General features: G+C 56.5%; 1 protein-coding gene across 3 annotated transcripts in view; it reads left to right on the forward strand.

The window, feature by feature from the left end:
* Nucleotides 1-13,073, forward strand: part of SPG7 (SPG7 matrix AAA peptidase subunit, paraplegin) — a 29,846-nt gene that overhangs the window by 2,765 nt on the left and 14,008 nt on the right. The window contains exons 3-9 of one of the 3 annotated variants that reach the window (XM_059906016.1): nt 887-976; nt 7,441-7,682; nt 9,962-10,101; nt 11,102-11,204; nt 11,285-11,509; nt 12,311-12,436; nt 12,703-12,865. In XM_059906016.1, the coding sequence (XP_059761999.1) occupies nt 887-976; nt 7,441-7,682; nt 9,962-10,101; nt 11,102-11,204; nt 11,285-11,509; nt 12,311-12,436; nt 12,703-12,865 (1,089 nt within the window). Of the gene's footprint in view, nt 1-886; nt 977-7,440; nt 7,683-9,961; nt 10,102-11,101; nt 11,205-11,284; nt 11,510-12,310; nt 12,437-12,702; nt 12,866-13,073 lie in introns of those variants that run through there. The other 2 variants (XM_059906017.1, XM_059906019.1) reach the window with 2 other exon arrangements.

The following is a 13,073-nucleotide window of genomic DNA, read 5'->3' on the forward strand; positions in this document are numbered from 1 at the left end:
CCAACTCTAGGAACGTTTAGTAAGGAGCTACAAACTGGCTGTGTATGTCTTACGTACAGAAGGCAAGTAAACACAGCCTACAGATAACGTGCTTTTACACTGGAGTTGCACCGTTTAATGAGATCTTGTGACATCCTGCCATCTCTTTTGATCTTAGGTCAAAGGACCATAAGCGTTGACACCTGTACTTTTACTCCCCCCCCCTTTATTCAGTTGGAACAGGGAAAAAGTGAAATCTCCCACTGCTACATACGTGCCCACCCCGGTCACGGCAGCCTACACGTGCCCCCAGTGGCACAGCCGTCACCTCCAGACACCCCCGTGTCAGGGGGACATCGAGGCAGTTTTATTTGTGATTCTCTTAATGTGTGTGAAGAAAGGTGCAGCCCAATCACGTTGTGAGACGCTTTCCCCCATTTTAAGCAGTGGTTGTTTCAGACCTTGGGCGAGTTAGAGCCTTTGGTGTGAGGAGTGGTCCAGGGGCGCGTCTGGGTGAAGGTGGTGGCCCGGGGCTGCTGTTGCTGCATCGTGCGGAAGCCACTCGCCGCTGTTCATTTGTTTAAAGTCATTTAAAGTGACTGCATGTCTTGAAAGGGCTGTTCTCCAACAATTTCATGACACTTTCTCAAGTTTGTGTTCATCATTTTTATTTCCTCACATTGGCTAATTTAAATTACAAAAACACGTACTTCAGTTGAAGTAGTTCATTATTTATAATGAGTAGATATTAGAGTAAGAATGACTACCCCAGCTTCTAGATCCTGTGCACGTATCTTTCAGATAGTTTCTGTTTTGTTTTGGTTGTCTGGGAATACACTCTTCTCCTAAGGGTTCTCTTGTAGTTGCAAACCTGTTTGTTGTTAAACACTTTCCCTATTCCTTGTAGGAGGCACGTACTACTTTAACACCTCAAGGTGGAAGCAGAAGACTAAAGGCAGTGATAAAGCCAAGGGGAGGAGCCCTGAAGATGACGAAGGTATATCCATCAGATCTTAAGCGATGGCTGCCTTGGTTGTCTGCACGTGTGTGCTCTAGTCTAAGGAATAGGAAGTCCGTCCTAGGATCACACCTGCCCCCGTCCCTAATGCAGTTGCTGGATTCTTCCTGCCCATCCTTTTGGGGACGGCTTCATCAGTGCCTGTGTCCCGTGTTCAGAGTACCTGAAGGCGGGTGGGGTTGCTGTGCTCTGTGTGGAGAGGGTGGACCTCGGATCCGCCCTGGACTCAGAGCTCTGGGGGAGGAAGGCTCCAGGACTCCCGGGCCGAAGCCCCGCTCTCGTGCGCACCTGACTGGTGTTGGCATTGCCTCCAGGCCTGAGGAGCAGCCCCAGAAGCCAGGATGGTACGGGGCATGGCCCTGGGGAATGAGTGGGGCCCCAAGCCCCGGGGCACAGCGAACTCGCTTGCAAGCCTCCTCTCGACTCTGGAATTAGGACTCGATGATTGTGTGAAGGGGAGGGAAGTGAAAAGGGAACTTTGGACTGAATTGACCTCTAAGATGACAGCTGGCTGCGGGGAGCTGATACACATGGAACTTGCTAGGCCTTAGGAGTGCTTGGAGCGTGTGCTCAGTGATTTGTGCGCTCCCTCTTCAGAGTGACCCCGTCACTGGCCCTTTCTACACACGAGGACGCTGGATGCCTGCTCTGTGCCAGGTCCAGGGAGGGACACACGCGTGGGGAAGTGGCGCCGATTTTGACGTGGCTGCAGTGGGTTGTGGTGCGGGACCCGAGGCCCGGGGGCCCTGGAGGAGGTACTTTACCCAAAGGCCAGCCATGCTCAGAACCAGGCTCCTGTGAGCCCCAGACGCCTCAGGGGGGACGGCAGCCTGAGAAACGCTTTCTTTATCGGACCCCGGGCCTGTCACAGAACTGCACACAGACTGGTCCCGTTCCCCAGGCCCCATCTTTCCAGAAGGGTGCAGCCATCCTGGCAGCTTAGTTGGAACAAGACGGCTTCCCGACCAGGTTTTGGTAACCGTGGGGAGGACCTTCCTCCCTAGTCTGGTCCAGAAACATGTTCAGGAGCTGGGGGTCTGGAGGTTCGGCCCCAGAGCCCACTGGTTATGGGGTGAAGCCCCTTGTGCTCGACTTTCTAGGAGGGGCTGCGTTTTCCTGATGCTCACGTCCATTCTTCGCTGGCGGCCCCTTCGTTCACCTTGAGAGGAGCTGTAACTTTCCATTGGTCTTGACTCCTGTAGTGCCCTTGGTTGGGTTCAGATTAGACGTTTCTGGTTGTCGACCTCCTGGCCGCAGGCTCAGGGAGTGTGGGTGCTGCAGGCTTCCTTCATCATCACCCTCGGGGGAAAGCCCCCAGGGGACTTGGCTCTTCTTTTTTTTTTTTTTTGTCTTTTTATAAATTTATTTATTTATTTATTTTTGGCTGTGTTTGGTCTTCGTTGCCGCACGCAGCCTTTCTGTAGTTGCGGTGAGCAGGCTTCTCATTGAGGTGGCCTCTCCTGCTGCGGAGCACAGGCTCTAGGCCCGCGGGTTTCAGGAGTTGTGTCATGTGGGCTCAGCAGTTGTGGGTCATGGGCTCTAGAGTGCAGGCTCAGTAGTTGTGGCGCACGGGCTTAGTTGCTCTGCAGCATGTGGGATCTTCCCAGACCAGAGATCGAACCCGTGTCCCCTGCATTGGCAGGTGGATTCTTAACCTCTGCGCCACCAGGGAAGTCCCCCCATGCATTCTTAAACATTTCACTGCGTGACCTTTGACCATGGGTATTTTTCTTTATTTTTCCTACTTTTTTTTTCTCCTGGCCTCACCGTGTGGCATGTGAGATCTTAGTTCCCAGACCAGGGATCGAACCAGTGGCCCCTGCACTGGGAGGGCCAGGGAATTCCCTCCTACAATTTTTTTTGATATTACTTTTTTATATTTTTCCTGCAGTTTCATTGGTTTTGTTAGCAGTTCCAGGTCTCTTACGCCACACGTTTCCACGTGAATTTACTTTGCAGATTGTACTTCTTCTACCTTCCTGGGGTATGGCGCTGGCAATGCCAGTTTTCCCCGAGGTTTGTCGGCACCTGACTGTTGAAGGGGATCCCGGTCAGGAGCCCTCTGCTCGGCGCTTGGCAAGTAGCACTTTAATAGTGATAACTTGTAGTTTATCACCGAGATCATAGTTTTCCTTTAAAGCTGATTGTTTGAACACATGTGTCTTCATGTTCTGAGATATGTGATGTGTCTTCAAGTGTGTCATTCATTTCAGAGACATTCTGAGCTGGAGGAGGAAGGTGAGGGCTTGCTTGATGAGAAAATACGCAGGGTTACGGAACCCTGAGGAGGCTGATACTGGCAGATGTGAACATTGTTTCCTCCCAACAAGTCAATGCTGGGTCCAGTAACACATAGATTAATGGAACAAAGTAGGAAACCCAGAAGCAGAGTCTACTTTGTCTAAGAATTAGCAAGTAACTAAAGTGGCATTTCACACGGTGGCAGAAAGGGTGGATTGTATGAGAAATGGTTTGAAACCATTGCTTAGGTGTTTGGAAAGAGATTAAATTAGACTCTCATTCCATGTACCAACATAAATTCTGAGTGGATTGAATCATTAAATTTAAAAAGCAAAACCGGAAAAGAATTAGGAGAAAATAGAGGGGACCATTCCTTAACTTGAAACGGGCAAAGCCTTTAGAAGGAGAAGGTCGGTGGGCCAGAGCAGCTTCTGTGTCTGCCTGGCCTGTGGCCCGTCGCTCAGGCTGGTGCATGGTCCTGCGGATACTGACTTCTGGGAGGAGTGGCCATGGCCACTTCCTTTCTGCAGCTCCTGACCTGCCGTGGCTGCGGACACGTGCTCCCCCCGCTGAATCCCGTCGCAAGTTACCATCAGGCACTGTAGCGCCGGGGACCAGAGGCAGAGTCAATCTGGAGAAAGGGGCGCGCCGGCTCCTTCTGTCCGCCCGTGCCGCTGTGCGCACCTGGTGCACACCTGGTGCACACCTGATGAGGCGGCGGCCCTGGGGCAGGTCTGCGCCTCCCCGCCGCCTTCACGTGGTTGTTGCATGCTTGTTCATTTTAGACTGAACTGTAGCTTGCTTTGAGAAAACGGGATAAAGTTCATGTCCATTAAATTTGCATTAGACGATAATTGCTTGCTTAAGCAAAGATTTTTTTTCCGTGAGGGAGTCTTCTGGACTGTGAGGGAGTTGACTGGCCCGTGAGCTCTCAGCTCTGCAGACTGCGTGCAAGCAGCACAGCCCAGCGTCCCGCTCAGACCTGCCCTCTGAGAGCCTTGAATGAGAAAGGCCAGTCCTGAAAGGTTATATACCGTTCGATTCTCCCAACACAAGATTACGGAGCTGGAGAACAGATTAGTGGTTGGAGTGATGGAGTTGTCGTGTCTTGACTGGTGATGGATACGCAGACGTTGACCTGGGACAAAATTGCACAAAACTAAAACCACACAGCAGCGCGGGTCACAAGGGGTGGCTGTGTCAGTAGTGTCCACGTCTTGGTTGTGATGTTGTTTCCGGTTTTGTCAGATGACTGTTGGAAGGCCCTGAGCCCAGTAGATGCGGAAGAGGGGCCTCTGTTACTTCTCACGAGTCCGTGGCGCCTACAGTTACATCGTCGTGAAAGGTTAACAAACAGTGATGGCTGGCATTTCCAGAACACCTTTTGTGGACGGTGCCCCTTTATCCTCTGCGAGGTGCACCTCGTCTCCATCTTCAGGTTTCTCTCCAGGCTGTGGGTCAGGACCAGCCCCGTGGTGGTATTAACGAGAGCTGGGGTATCGCCGCGTCCTCCCAGTGTTCACGGCACAGTGCTCACGGCTGGGGTGAACACCTGGAGGGCTCCTGCAGTGCTCTCCTGCACGTTCAGCAGTGTCGTAACTTGTTCATTTGTCTTCAGGTGGCTGGTTCAGGTGACTCACCGCAGCTGACATCCTCCGACCCCCAAGAAGGACTCGTGGGACCATAGTTTTCCAGCGGGCCCGCAGGCTGCTGTCCAGCGGGTAGACAGTCTAACGGCTTAGGAGGCAGCAGCCTTTCCTGGGTGCTCCGGGCAGTAGAGAGTTTGGGTGACCCTCAGCTCTCCGCGAGCTGGATGTGGGAGGAGCTGTGCTCACGAAGGCCGGTTCACCCCCTGCAGACAAAACACGGGCACAGGCGCCGGTCGGCAGCCTCGTGTCCCCGAGTCTGGAGGGATGATGGACTTGGTGGGAAGGAGACAGCGGGCCTTCGGAGTGCAGGGAATGTCCTTTCTGCCCAGAGCGTTCACATGCCTTTTCTATGTAGAGTCTCAGGGTCAGATCTTGTTTCATCTCTTACACCTCAAGAATCTTCCATCTGTTTAGCCGATCCTGTGTCTCACCTTCGTATCTTCCCTTATTGTTTCCCATTGTCTTTCTTGGAGCGGCCCTCATGATTCCATACCTGATCAGTACTACGGATGTATGTCTTGTTACATTTGGTTTCCTTATGTTAAAGTTTCAGAAATAGAACTAGTTCAGCCAGTTCCGGCTGGCGTGGCAGGGCTGTCGGGAAGTGCGGCTGCCAGCGTTGATGGCCCCCCGCTGGGTTGTTAGCGAGCAGGGCTGAAGGTTAACTATTTGAGAGAGATGGCTTCTCCCCTGAGAACGTGAATCTGCTGTCCACAGTCACAATAAGTGGTCGCCTTTATGAGCTTGAAATATCAGATACACTGTTATAATCTATTGTAAGATAGGGTAATACCTAAAATGTACCTTCGTGTTTTCTAAATGGCTGCTGCGACAGTCTTCTCAGGCTTCAGGTTTTTACTTTTATTTATTTTTTATTTTTTAAATATTTATTTATTTGGCTGCGTCGGGTCTCAGTTGCGGCACACGGGATCTTCAGTTGCAGCATGTGGGATCTAGTTCCCTGACCAGGATCGAACCCGGGTCCCCTGCATTGGGAGCGCGGAGTCTTAACCACTGGACCGCCAGGGAAGTCCCTCAGGCTTCAGGTTTCTAAACCGATTTAAAATGCTTTCGAATTCCTCCAGGCCGCCCGTTGGAGAAGCAGGTGGTGTGTGTGGGTGGCTGCACCTCCAGGCTGTGCAGAGGGCAGGGGGCCTGAGTCCCTCCACAGTCTGTCCTTGGAGAGGTGACCACGGCCAGCTCCGCTGTGTGTGTCGGCGTGGCCTCTGGGGAGGGTGAGTGAACGGTGGAAGCTTTGGTTGCTGAGACAGGTCTGTCTTGGGCAGAGCTGGTGAAGAATTGTACACGCATTTCTCAAAAGGCGTCGTTAACTGCAGGTCTTGCAAAAGCTACATGGAGTGTTAGGAAGGATGGGCCCACCCTGCACAGGTGAGCGAGGCCGGGTTGTTCCAGGGCCTCCTGGGGTGTGGATGAGGTGTCCGGTGGGTGCAAGGACTGGGGAGGTGGGCTCCTGGGGGCGGTGGGCTAGTGAGACCATGTGAAGTGCTGAGTCGACAGCACCGTGTCAGTAAAACGCAGCCCCTGCCCGCGTGTGATTGGTGGGAGGAGCACTGTGGCCTGGCCTTTGCTGGGACCCTTTCCCATCTGTGCTGTGGGCCGGAGGGAGGTGACGCCCCGGGAGCTCCTGTGTCAGGTGTGAATTGGGGGAATTGATCTGGTGGTTCTGATAAAGAACGGGCCTCCAGACTCTGTGTTTTGCACTTCTAAGTGTGCTGTTTTTTCCAGTGTTTCTGTGATGGGTGCCGTGCAGCTCGCCTGAGTGTCACTCCCAGGTGGTTGTGTGGGGGGAGGGCAGGTGGTGGTGGAGAGGCTGTTGTCATCAGGGACCTGGGCGTGTGCCGCAAGCACTGGGAACGGGTCGGTATCTGGTCGAGCCTGGAGGGCCCGCGAGGGCCGAGGGTCGTAGTTGGGCAGATGTGCTGTCAGTGAGATGTGGCGTCACTGTGGAGCTGCGCTGGTCCTGGGAGGCTTTTTTTTTTTTTGGGGCTATGTTGGGTCTTTGCTGCTGCGCGCGGGCTTTCCCTAGTTGTGGCGAGTGGGGGCTACTCTTCGTTGCGGTGCACGGGCTTCTCATTGTGGTGGCTTCTCTTGCTGCGGAGCACGGGCTCTAGGCGCACGGGCTTCAGTAGTTGTGGCACTCGGGCTCAGTAGTTGTGGCTCATGGGCTCTAGAGCGCAGGCTCAATAGTTGTGGCTCACGGGCTTAGTTGCTCCGCAGCATGTGGGATCTTCCCGGACCAGGGCTCGAACCCATGTCCCCTGCATCGGCAGGGGGATTCTCAACCACCGCGCCACCAGGGAAGCCCCCTGGGAGGCTTTTGACTTTAAAAATGGCTCCATGTTATCCGAGCAGGTGGGACCTCAGGGAATGGGATGTTGGTGACCTTGGACGGCGTGTAAGCAGTCACTGTGTTGAGGCATCGGCTAAGACGCAGGATCATACTGGAGACAGACACTGCCGCGGGGACGTGGGTGGGCGGGGCGGGGGCGGGGCTCCGCCCTGGCCTCACACCCGCTCCCCCCCACCCCGCAGAGGAGCGGCGGCGCCGGGAACGCGAGGACCAGATGTACCGCGAGCGGCTGCGCACGCTCTTTGTCATCGCTGTGGTCATGAGCCTGCTGAACGCGCTCGGCTCCAGCGGCGGCAACATCTCCTGGAGCGACTTCGTGCACGAGATGCTGGCCAAGGGCGAGGTGCAGCGGGTGCAGGTGGTGCCCGAGAGCGACGTGGTGGAGGTGTACCTGCACCCTGGCGCCGTGGTGTTCGGGCGGCCTGTGAGTGCCGGGCCCGGCGGGGTTGCTTAGAACAAGCTGTGAGTGTCTTGATTTAAGGAGGAGGCCTGGAGGCTTTGAGAAGGGGGTGAGGCAGTGCGGTCCCGGCGGGGCTGTGCAGAGAGGAGGTGGGAGGGCGGCAGGGGCTCTGGGCTGAGGGAGAGGGGGCAGCGGGCGTCCCGGCTCTGCCTGGCGGGTGGGTGGCTGGAGCCCAGCGGGCAGGGGAGGGAGGGGATGGGGCTGTCCGGGCTGAGAGAGGAGAGACGGGTGGGCAAGGGCCGGCCCTGGGCAGGAGCAGGAAAGAAAGGGGGCGGAGGAGAGGGGCCCTGCGAGGGGGAGGGGAGGCTGCAGGCTTCGTGCCAGGTAGAGGGTTGGGCGTCAGGGAGGGGGAGAAACGCCCAGTGACAGCGCTGCTGCGAAGCAGGTGGGTGGGCGCACGGAGCGGCTGTGCAGACCCTCCTGTGAGGATGAGTCCGTGTCCAGCCTGCCTTCCCATCTCCGACCCCTCTCATTTACCTCCAGGAACACGACGCCAGCGTTAGGCCCTGGAAAGGTGACATCGATACCAGAGTATTTTCTTTTTTTCTTTTAATATTTTATTTATTTATCTGGTTGTACCGGGTCTTAGCTGCGGCAGGCGGGCTCCTAAGTTGTGGCATGTGAACTCTTATTTGCAGCATGCATGTGGGATCTAGTTGCCCGACCAGGGATCGGACCCGGGCCCCCTGCATTGGGAGTGTGGAGTCTTATCCACTGCACCACCAGAGAAGTCCCCCAGAACATTTTCTCACACACTTATCCTGTTTGTGTTTCACAGGTGCCTCTACACTGGCCTGAGAGCCTTCTGTGTTAGTACTTTTAATCCAGGATCCAGTCCAGGATCATGAGTTACACTTAATTGTTGTGTTTCTCTAGCATCCTTCCCACCTTCTGCTAGAAGTTTAGCCAGTGGGAACCCAGGCGCCTCTCTCCACGCGGGGAGCCCGAGGGCTTTCTGGCTGGACTCGCTCTGCTCACTGGAGCTCAGGCTTGCTCCCGTGGGCGGAGCGCTTTCTCCCCGACGGCTCCCTCCCACGGTGCCCCAGAGCATGCCCCCGCGGGCACCCCGGGCGCTGCTCTGCTTCTGGGCTGGTTGGGTGCTGGGCTGAGGGGGCTCATCCTGCCCGAGCCAGCGCGGCCATGGGCACAGCCCAGCCCTGCCAGCCTCTCCTTCTTCACGGCTGGGCAGATAGTAGAAGTTAAATTCCAGTGCGCTTGAGAGGCCAGGGGCAATGGTAGCCGCTGCCGGCCCGAGGGCGAGGGGCCTGGTGGGTGCTGCTGAAGCGGCTGATTCGGGCCCAGGGGATCAGAGAAGGCTTCACAAGACGTGGGGTTGAAGGGGCTTGTGGAATCATACGTTTTGCCTTTGGATTTTGAAATAGAAAGAGGATCCTTTCCACGTTTTTCCCTTCCATCCAAATGGGCCAGGGAAGGTGTTTGAGTGATCAAGGATCAATGAAGTTCAGACCAAGCGTTTGGGGTCCGTTAGGTTAGTCCAGCCACTAAGGCCAAGGGGCGTTCCAGTGCCAAGCTTGGTTGTGATGGGTGGGGCCGCTGTGTGCCCCTCCATCTGGCCTTCTGAGCCCACAGAGTGGAGCCTGAGTGGCCACTCGTAACGGTGGTCATCCCGCAAGACTTTCAGGAGACTTCAGAGCAGGGGGAAATCTGGTTGCTCTGTTTAGATTCCAAGAGTGTGCTTAGAATCTGAGCCTGGAACAGTCTAATCCTGGAAAGCATGGGCTGGCTGCTGGAACGACGACTGACGTGGGCTTAGGGTGGAGGTGATGGGACTGTCCCGCCAGCGTCCGGGAGACGCCGCCCGCTCCCTCTTCCGTAGTCTCCCGTCTGCCTGAGGACCGAGGAGCCCACTCGGTTGACTGTCAGACCCAGCCGATGGTTAGACAGGGAACCTTCGCAGGGTGACTGGGGCAGCGGGGTCCAGCACTGCGGGTTCCTCGCCGAGGCTCTGCTGGGCCCTCACAGCGGACTGCGATCCGGGTGCTGAGTTTAAGGCGCACATGCTGCCCTTCGCTTGCTTGAAATGTGTTTTCGTGAACATCTCACTGTAACTGTGTTGGAGAGAACGAACTCTCCCTAGACGTGGAGGGGTTTCTGAGTGGCAGGCCTCTGCTTCTGAAGCCCTGCCGTTGTCCACACACTGTGGCTGGGGCACCGTTCTCTGTCCTCAGGGTCAGTGGTCTGGCCTGTTCATCACTCGCGGTCCCTCTGCTTTCTGCCCCCAGCGGCTGGCCTTGATGTACCGAATGCAGGTGGCAAACATCGACAAATTTGAAGAGAAGCTTCGAGCAGCTGAGGATGAGCTGAATATCGAAGGCAAGGACAGGATTCCGGTTTCCTATAAGCGGACGGGATTCTTTGGAAAGTAGGTTGGTCATTTCTGTGTGCCTCTGAACTAACCCAGGCTTGACTTTGTAATGTGAGAAACAAGCCCCAGTAAAAATCTCACACTGGCTCTGCCTGCAGTGAGCTAGAGCCCCTCGTGGGAGGCGGGCGCGTGAGGGGCAGCATGAGGTGGGCCAGCTTGGAGTCACTTTTAGGTACCACTTCCGCTGTCTGTGGTGTTTCCGAATTCGGCCCAGGTTGGGTTTGCTGTTACCTGCAAACAGGAAGATGAGGCAGGAAAGGGAGAAGCGGGGTGTCCAGTGGAACTTCTTGGTTCCGTGCTGAAGAGAGACGTAGAGACGGTGCAGGGCCTGTGGGCGGCGGGGCCTGCAGACTCCTTGGTGGGAGCACGTTCATCAGCGGGTCACGGGCCATGTATCTGGACGCTACTGTGTGCAGAGGTCTGCGTCCCCTCGTGGTGACCGGCAGCGTCTGTGAGGTGCTGTGTGTCTGTCCCACAGCCTCTGGCTCCCGAGGGTGCAGGGCCCCTAGGCTGTACCTCTGCTTGTTGTAGGGAATGGAGGGGGCACACCTGGACGGGTCCCCCTCTTCATCTGGGGGGTGATGCCCTACAGTTTGCTCTTTTTACTGTTATACGGATTTTGCCTTAGTGACCAAAGTTGATGGCCTACTTTTGAAAACAAAATACGTGGAAGGTGGAGAGCTGCTCTTGGCAGGCATGAGTTCCCCCGGGGCTCTGGATGGCGGGTGACGTTCTGGCTTCACGCCACGGTCGGGTTCTGCGTGCCCAGCGCTGCTGTGCTCCAGATCTGAGACTTCGGGAGCATTTGATGCAGGAGGGTAGTTGGTGAGAATGGGCAAGGAAACCCCTTTTCAGCGCTGGTTCCACAGGCTGATCTCAGAGCGAGGGAGCCCTTCTCATCTTGGGAGCGTCTGCGGGCCCAGCCTGTGTGAGGCCCGTGTGTCGGCTGCCCGGCGGCCGGGCCTGAGCCTGTGCCCACCTTTCTCTCTCGTGCTAGCGCCCTCTACGCCCTGGGGATGACAGCCGTGGGCCTGGCCATCCTGTGGTATGTTTTCCGTCTGGCTGGAATGACAGGACGGGAAGGCGGATTCAGTGCTTTTGTAAGTTGTACGAATCGTCTCCCCGAGCTTGTGGTCCTGGGATTCGTCTGTGTGTGCTGACCCTTTCCCGTCACCTGCAGGATGAGTGCACAGTGGACGTCAGCCTGGACGTCGTCCGGCAGCTCTTCTTTCCTTCCGCTTGGCTGACCTGGGCGGGGCGCAGCACCGGCTCCAGCCGAGGCCCCCCTCCTGGCGTTTGGATGGCTGAGCCAAGGGGTTTACACTGCACTGTGTCCTGCATTTTGCACTCTCAGCTGGACGTGACTATTTGGGGGTTTCCCCTGCTAGCTGAGACAGCTTTAAAGGTTGTCTTTAAAAGGCCGACCTTTATGCACTTCAGAAGTATTCTTCTGTTGTCATGGCATTCACTGTAACATGCACTTTCCCTCCCCCTCAAGTCGTACCTGGCCTGTCAGCCACATCAGCAGAGAGCCGTGGAGGAGCCCCTCCTGGGAACCGGCCGGGGGGACAGAGCACCCCAGTTTCCCCCGGACTGGGGCCCTCGGTAGCTCAGGACGTGCACGCACACTGTCAGTGGCAGCATGGTGTCTCGTGGGGTGCGCCGTACCTGGCTCAGCCAGTTTGATAGTTCTTGCACGCTTTGGGCTGTTTATTGTTGTATTTAAATAATACTGTGGCAAATCCCACGCAGCTGCATCTTTTGAGAGCCTGTCCTGAAGGAGATCGTGGCTGAGGTTGAGCCCCTCACCAAGAGCTTGTCTGTCCAGCCAGGTTGCGCTCCAGAAATTGACCAAGTAACTTTTTTACCAACATTCCCCAGAACTGCGTGTCGTTACATAACTTTTATAATCAGAGAAAGAAATCACACGATAGTGGGGAAGGTCACATAGCGAAATAAGATGGCTCATGCAAAGACGTGGAGTCACCTCGTTGACATGGGGGGAGTGTTTTCCTTCAAGGCAGATTGCTGGATGCCGGGCGGCTTTCTAGCTGTCAGCGTCCTCGTGTGTCTGGACCGTGCCCTTAGCTGCCGTCTGAGTGAGTGGGGACGGTGGGGCAGGACGTGCAGGTGAGCCGGCACCCGGGGCTCCTCCGCCCTGCCCTTCTGGGCTGCACAGGGCTCCGCCCTTTGTCTTTCTGCCCAGAATCAGCTTAAAATGGCTCGCTTCACGATTGTGGATGGCAAGACGGGGAAAGGAGTCAGCTTCAAAGATGTGGCAGGAATGCATGAGGCCAAGCTGGAGGTCAAGGAGTTTGTGGATTATCTGAAGGTGAGCGCGTGGTGGCGCAGGGGGCGGGGCCGACTGCCCGGCCCGGGGCCGTGCTACACGGTGAGCCCCCTGCTTGGCCGGCACCTAAGTGGTGGCTTCCGTGACCATGGTGCCCTGCGCTGCCTGTCACCTGTCACCGCAGAGCGCTCTGCTTTCCCAGAGCCACTTGGACGTGGCCAGTCCGTGACCCAAACCTCCCGAGAGTCACGTCCCGAAGATTGTCTGGAGCGCTGGAGGTCAGTGCGTGTCCTCTGCTGCTTTTCTAGAGCCCAGAGCGCTTCCTTCAGCTCGGAGCCAAGGTCCCGAAGGGCGCGCTGCTGCTCGGCCCCCCCGGTTGCGGGAAGACGCTGCTGGCCAAGGCGGTGGCCACAGAGGCCCAGGTGCCCTTCCTGGCGATGGCTGGCTCGGAGTTCGTAGAGGTCATTGGAGGTGGGCCCCCCGACCATGTGTCCGGGGCGCACTCCTTCTGCAGTGGCCGGGTTGCCTTAGGGAGTCGTGGGCATGGAGGGAACGGGGCGCTGATGTTCTGGGGAGCCGTGGTCTGGGGGGTCCAGGAGGGAGTGGGCCGGCACACGTGCAGCAGGGTCCACCTGCTGGGGTTTCCCCGGGAGCAGGGTCCGTGCCCCTGACCTGCCCG

Source organism: Balaenoptera ricei, chromosome 19 (genome assembly GCF_028023285.1).
Source record: "Balaenoptera ricei isolate mBalRic1 chromosome 19, mBalRic1.hap2, whole genome shotgun sequence".
Classification (NCBI taxonomy): Eukaryota; Metazoa; Chordata; class Mammalia; order Artiodactyla; family Balaenopteridae; genus Balaenoptera; species Balaenoptera ricei.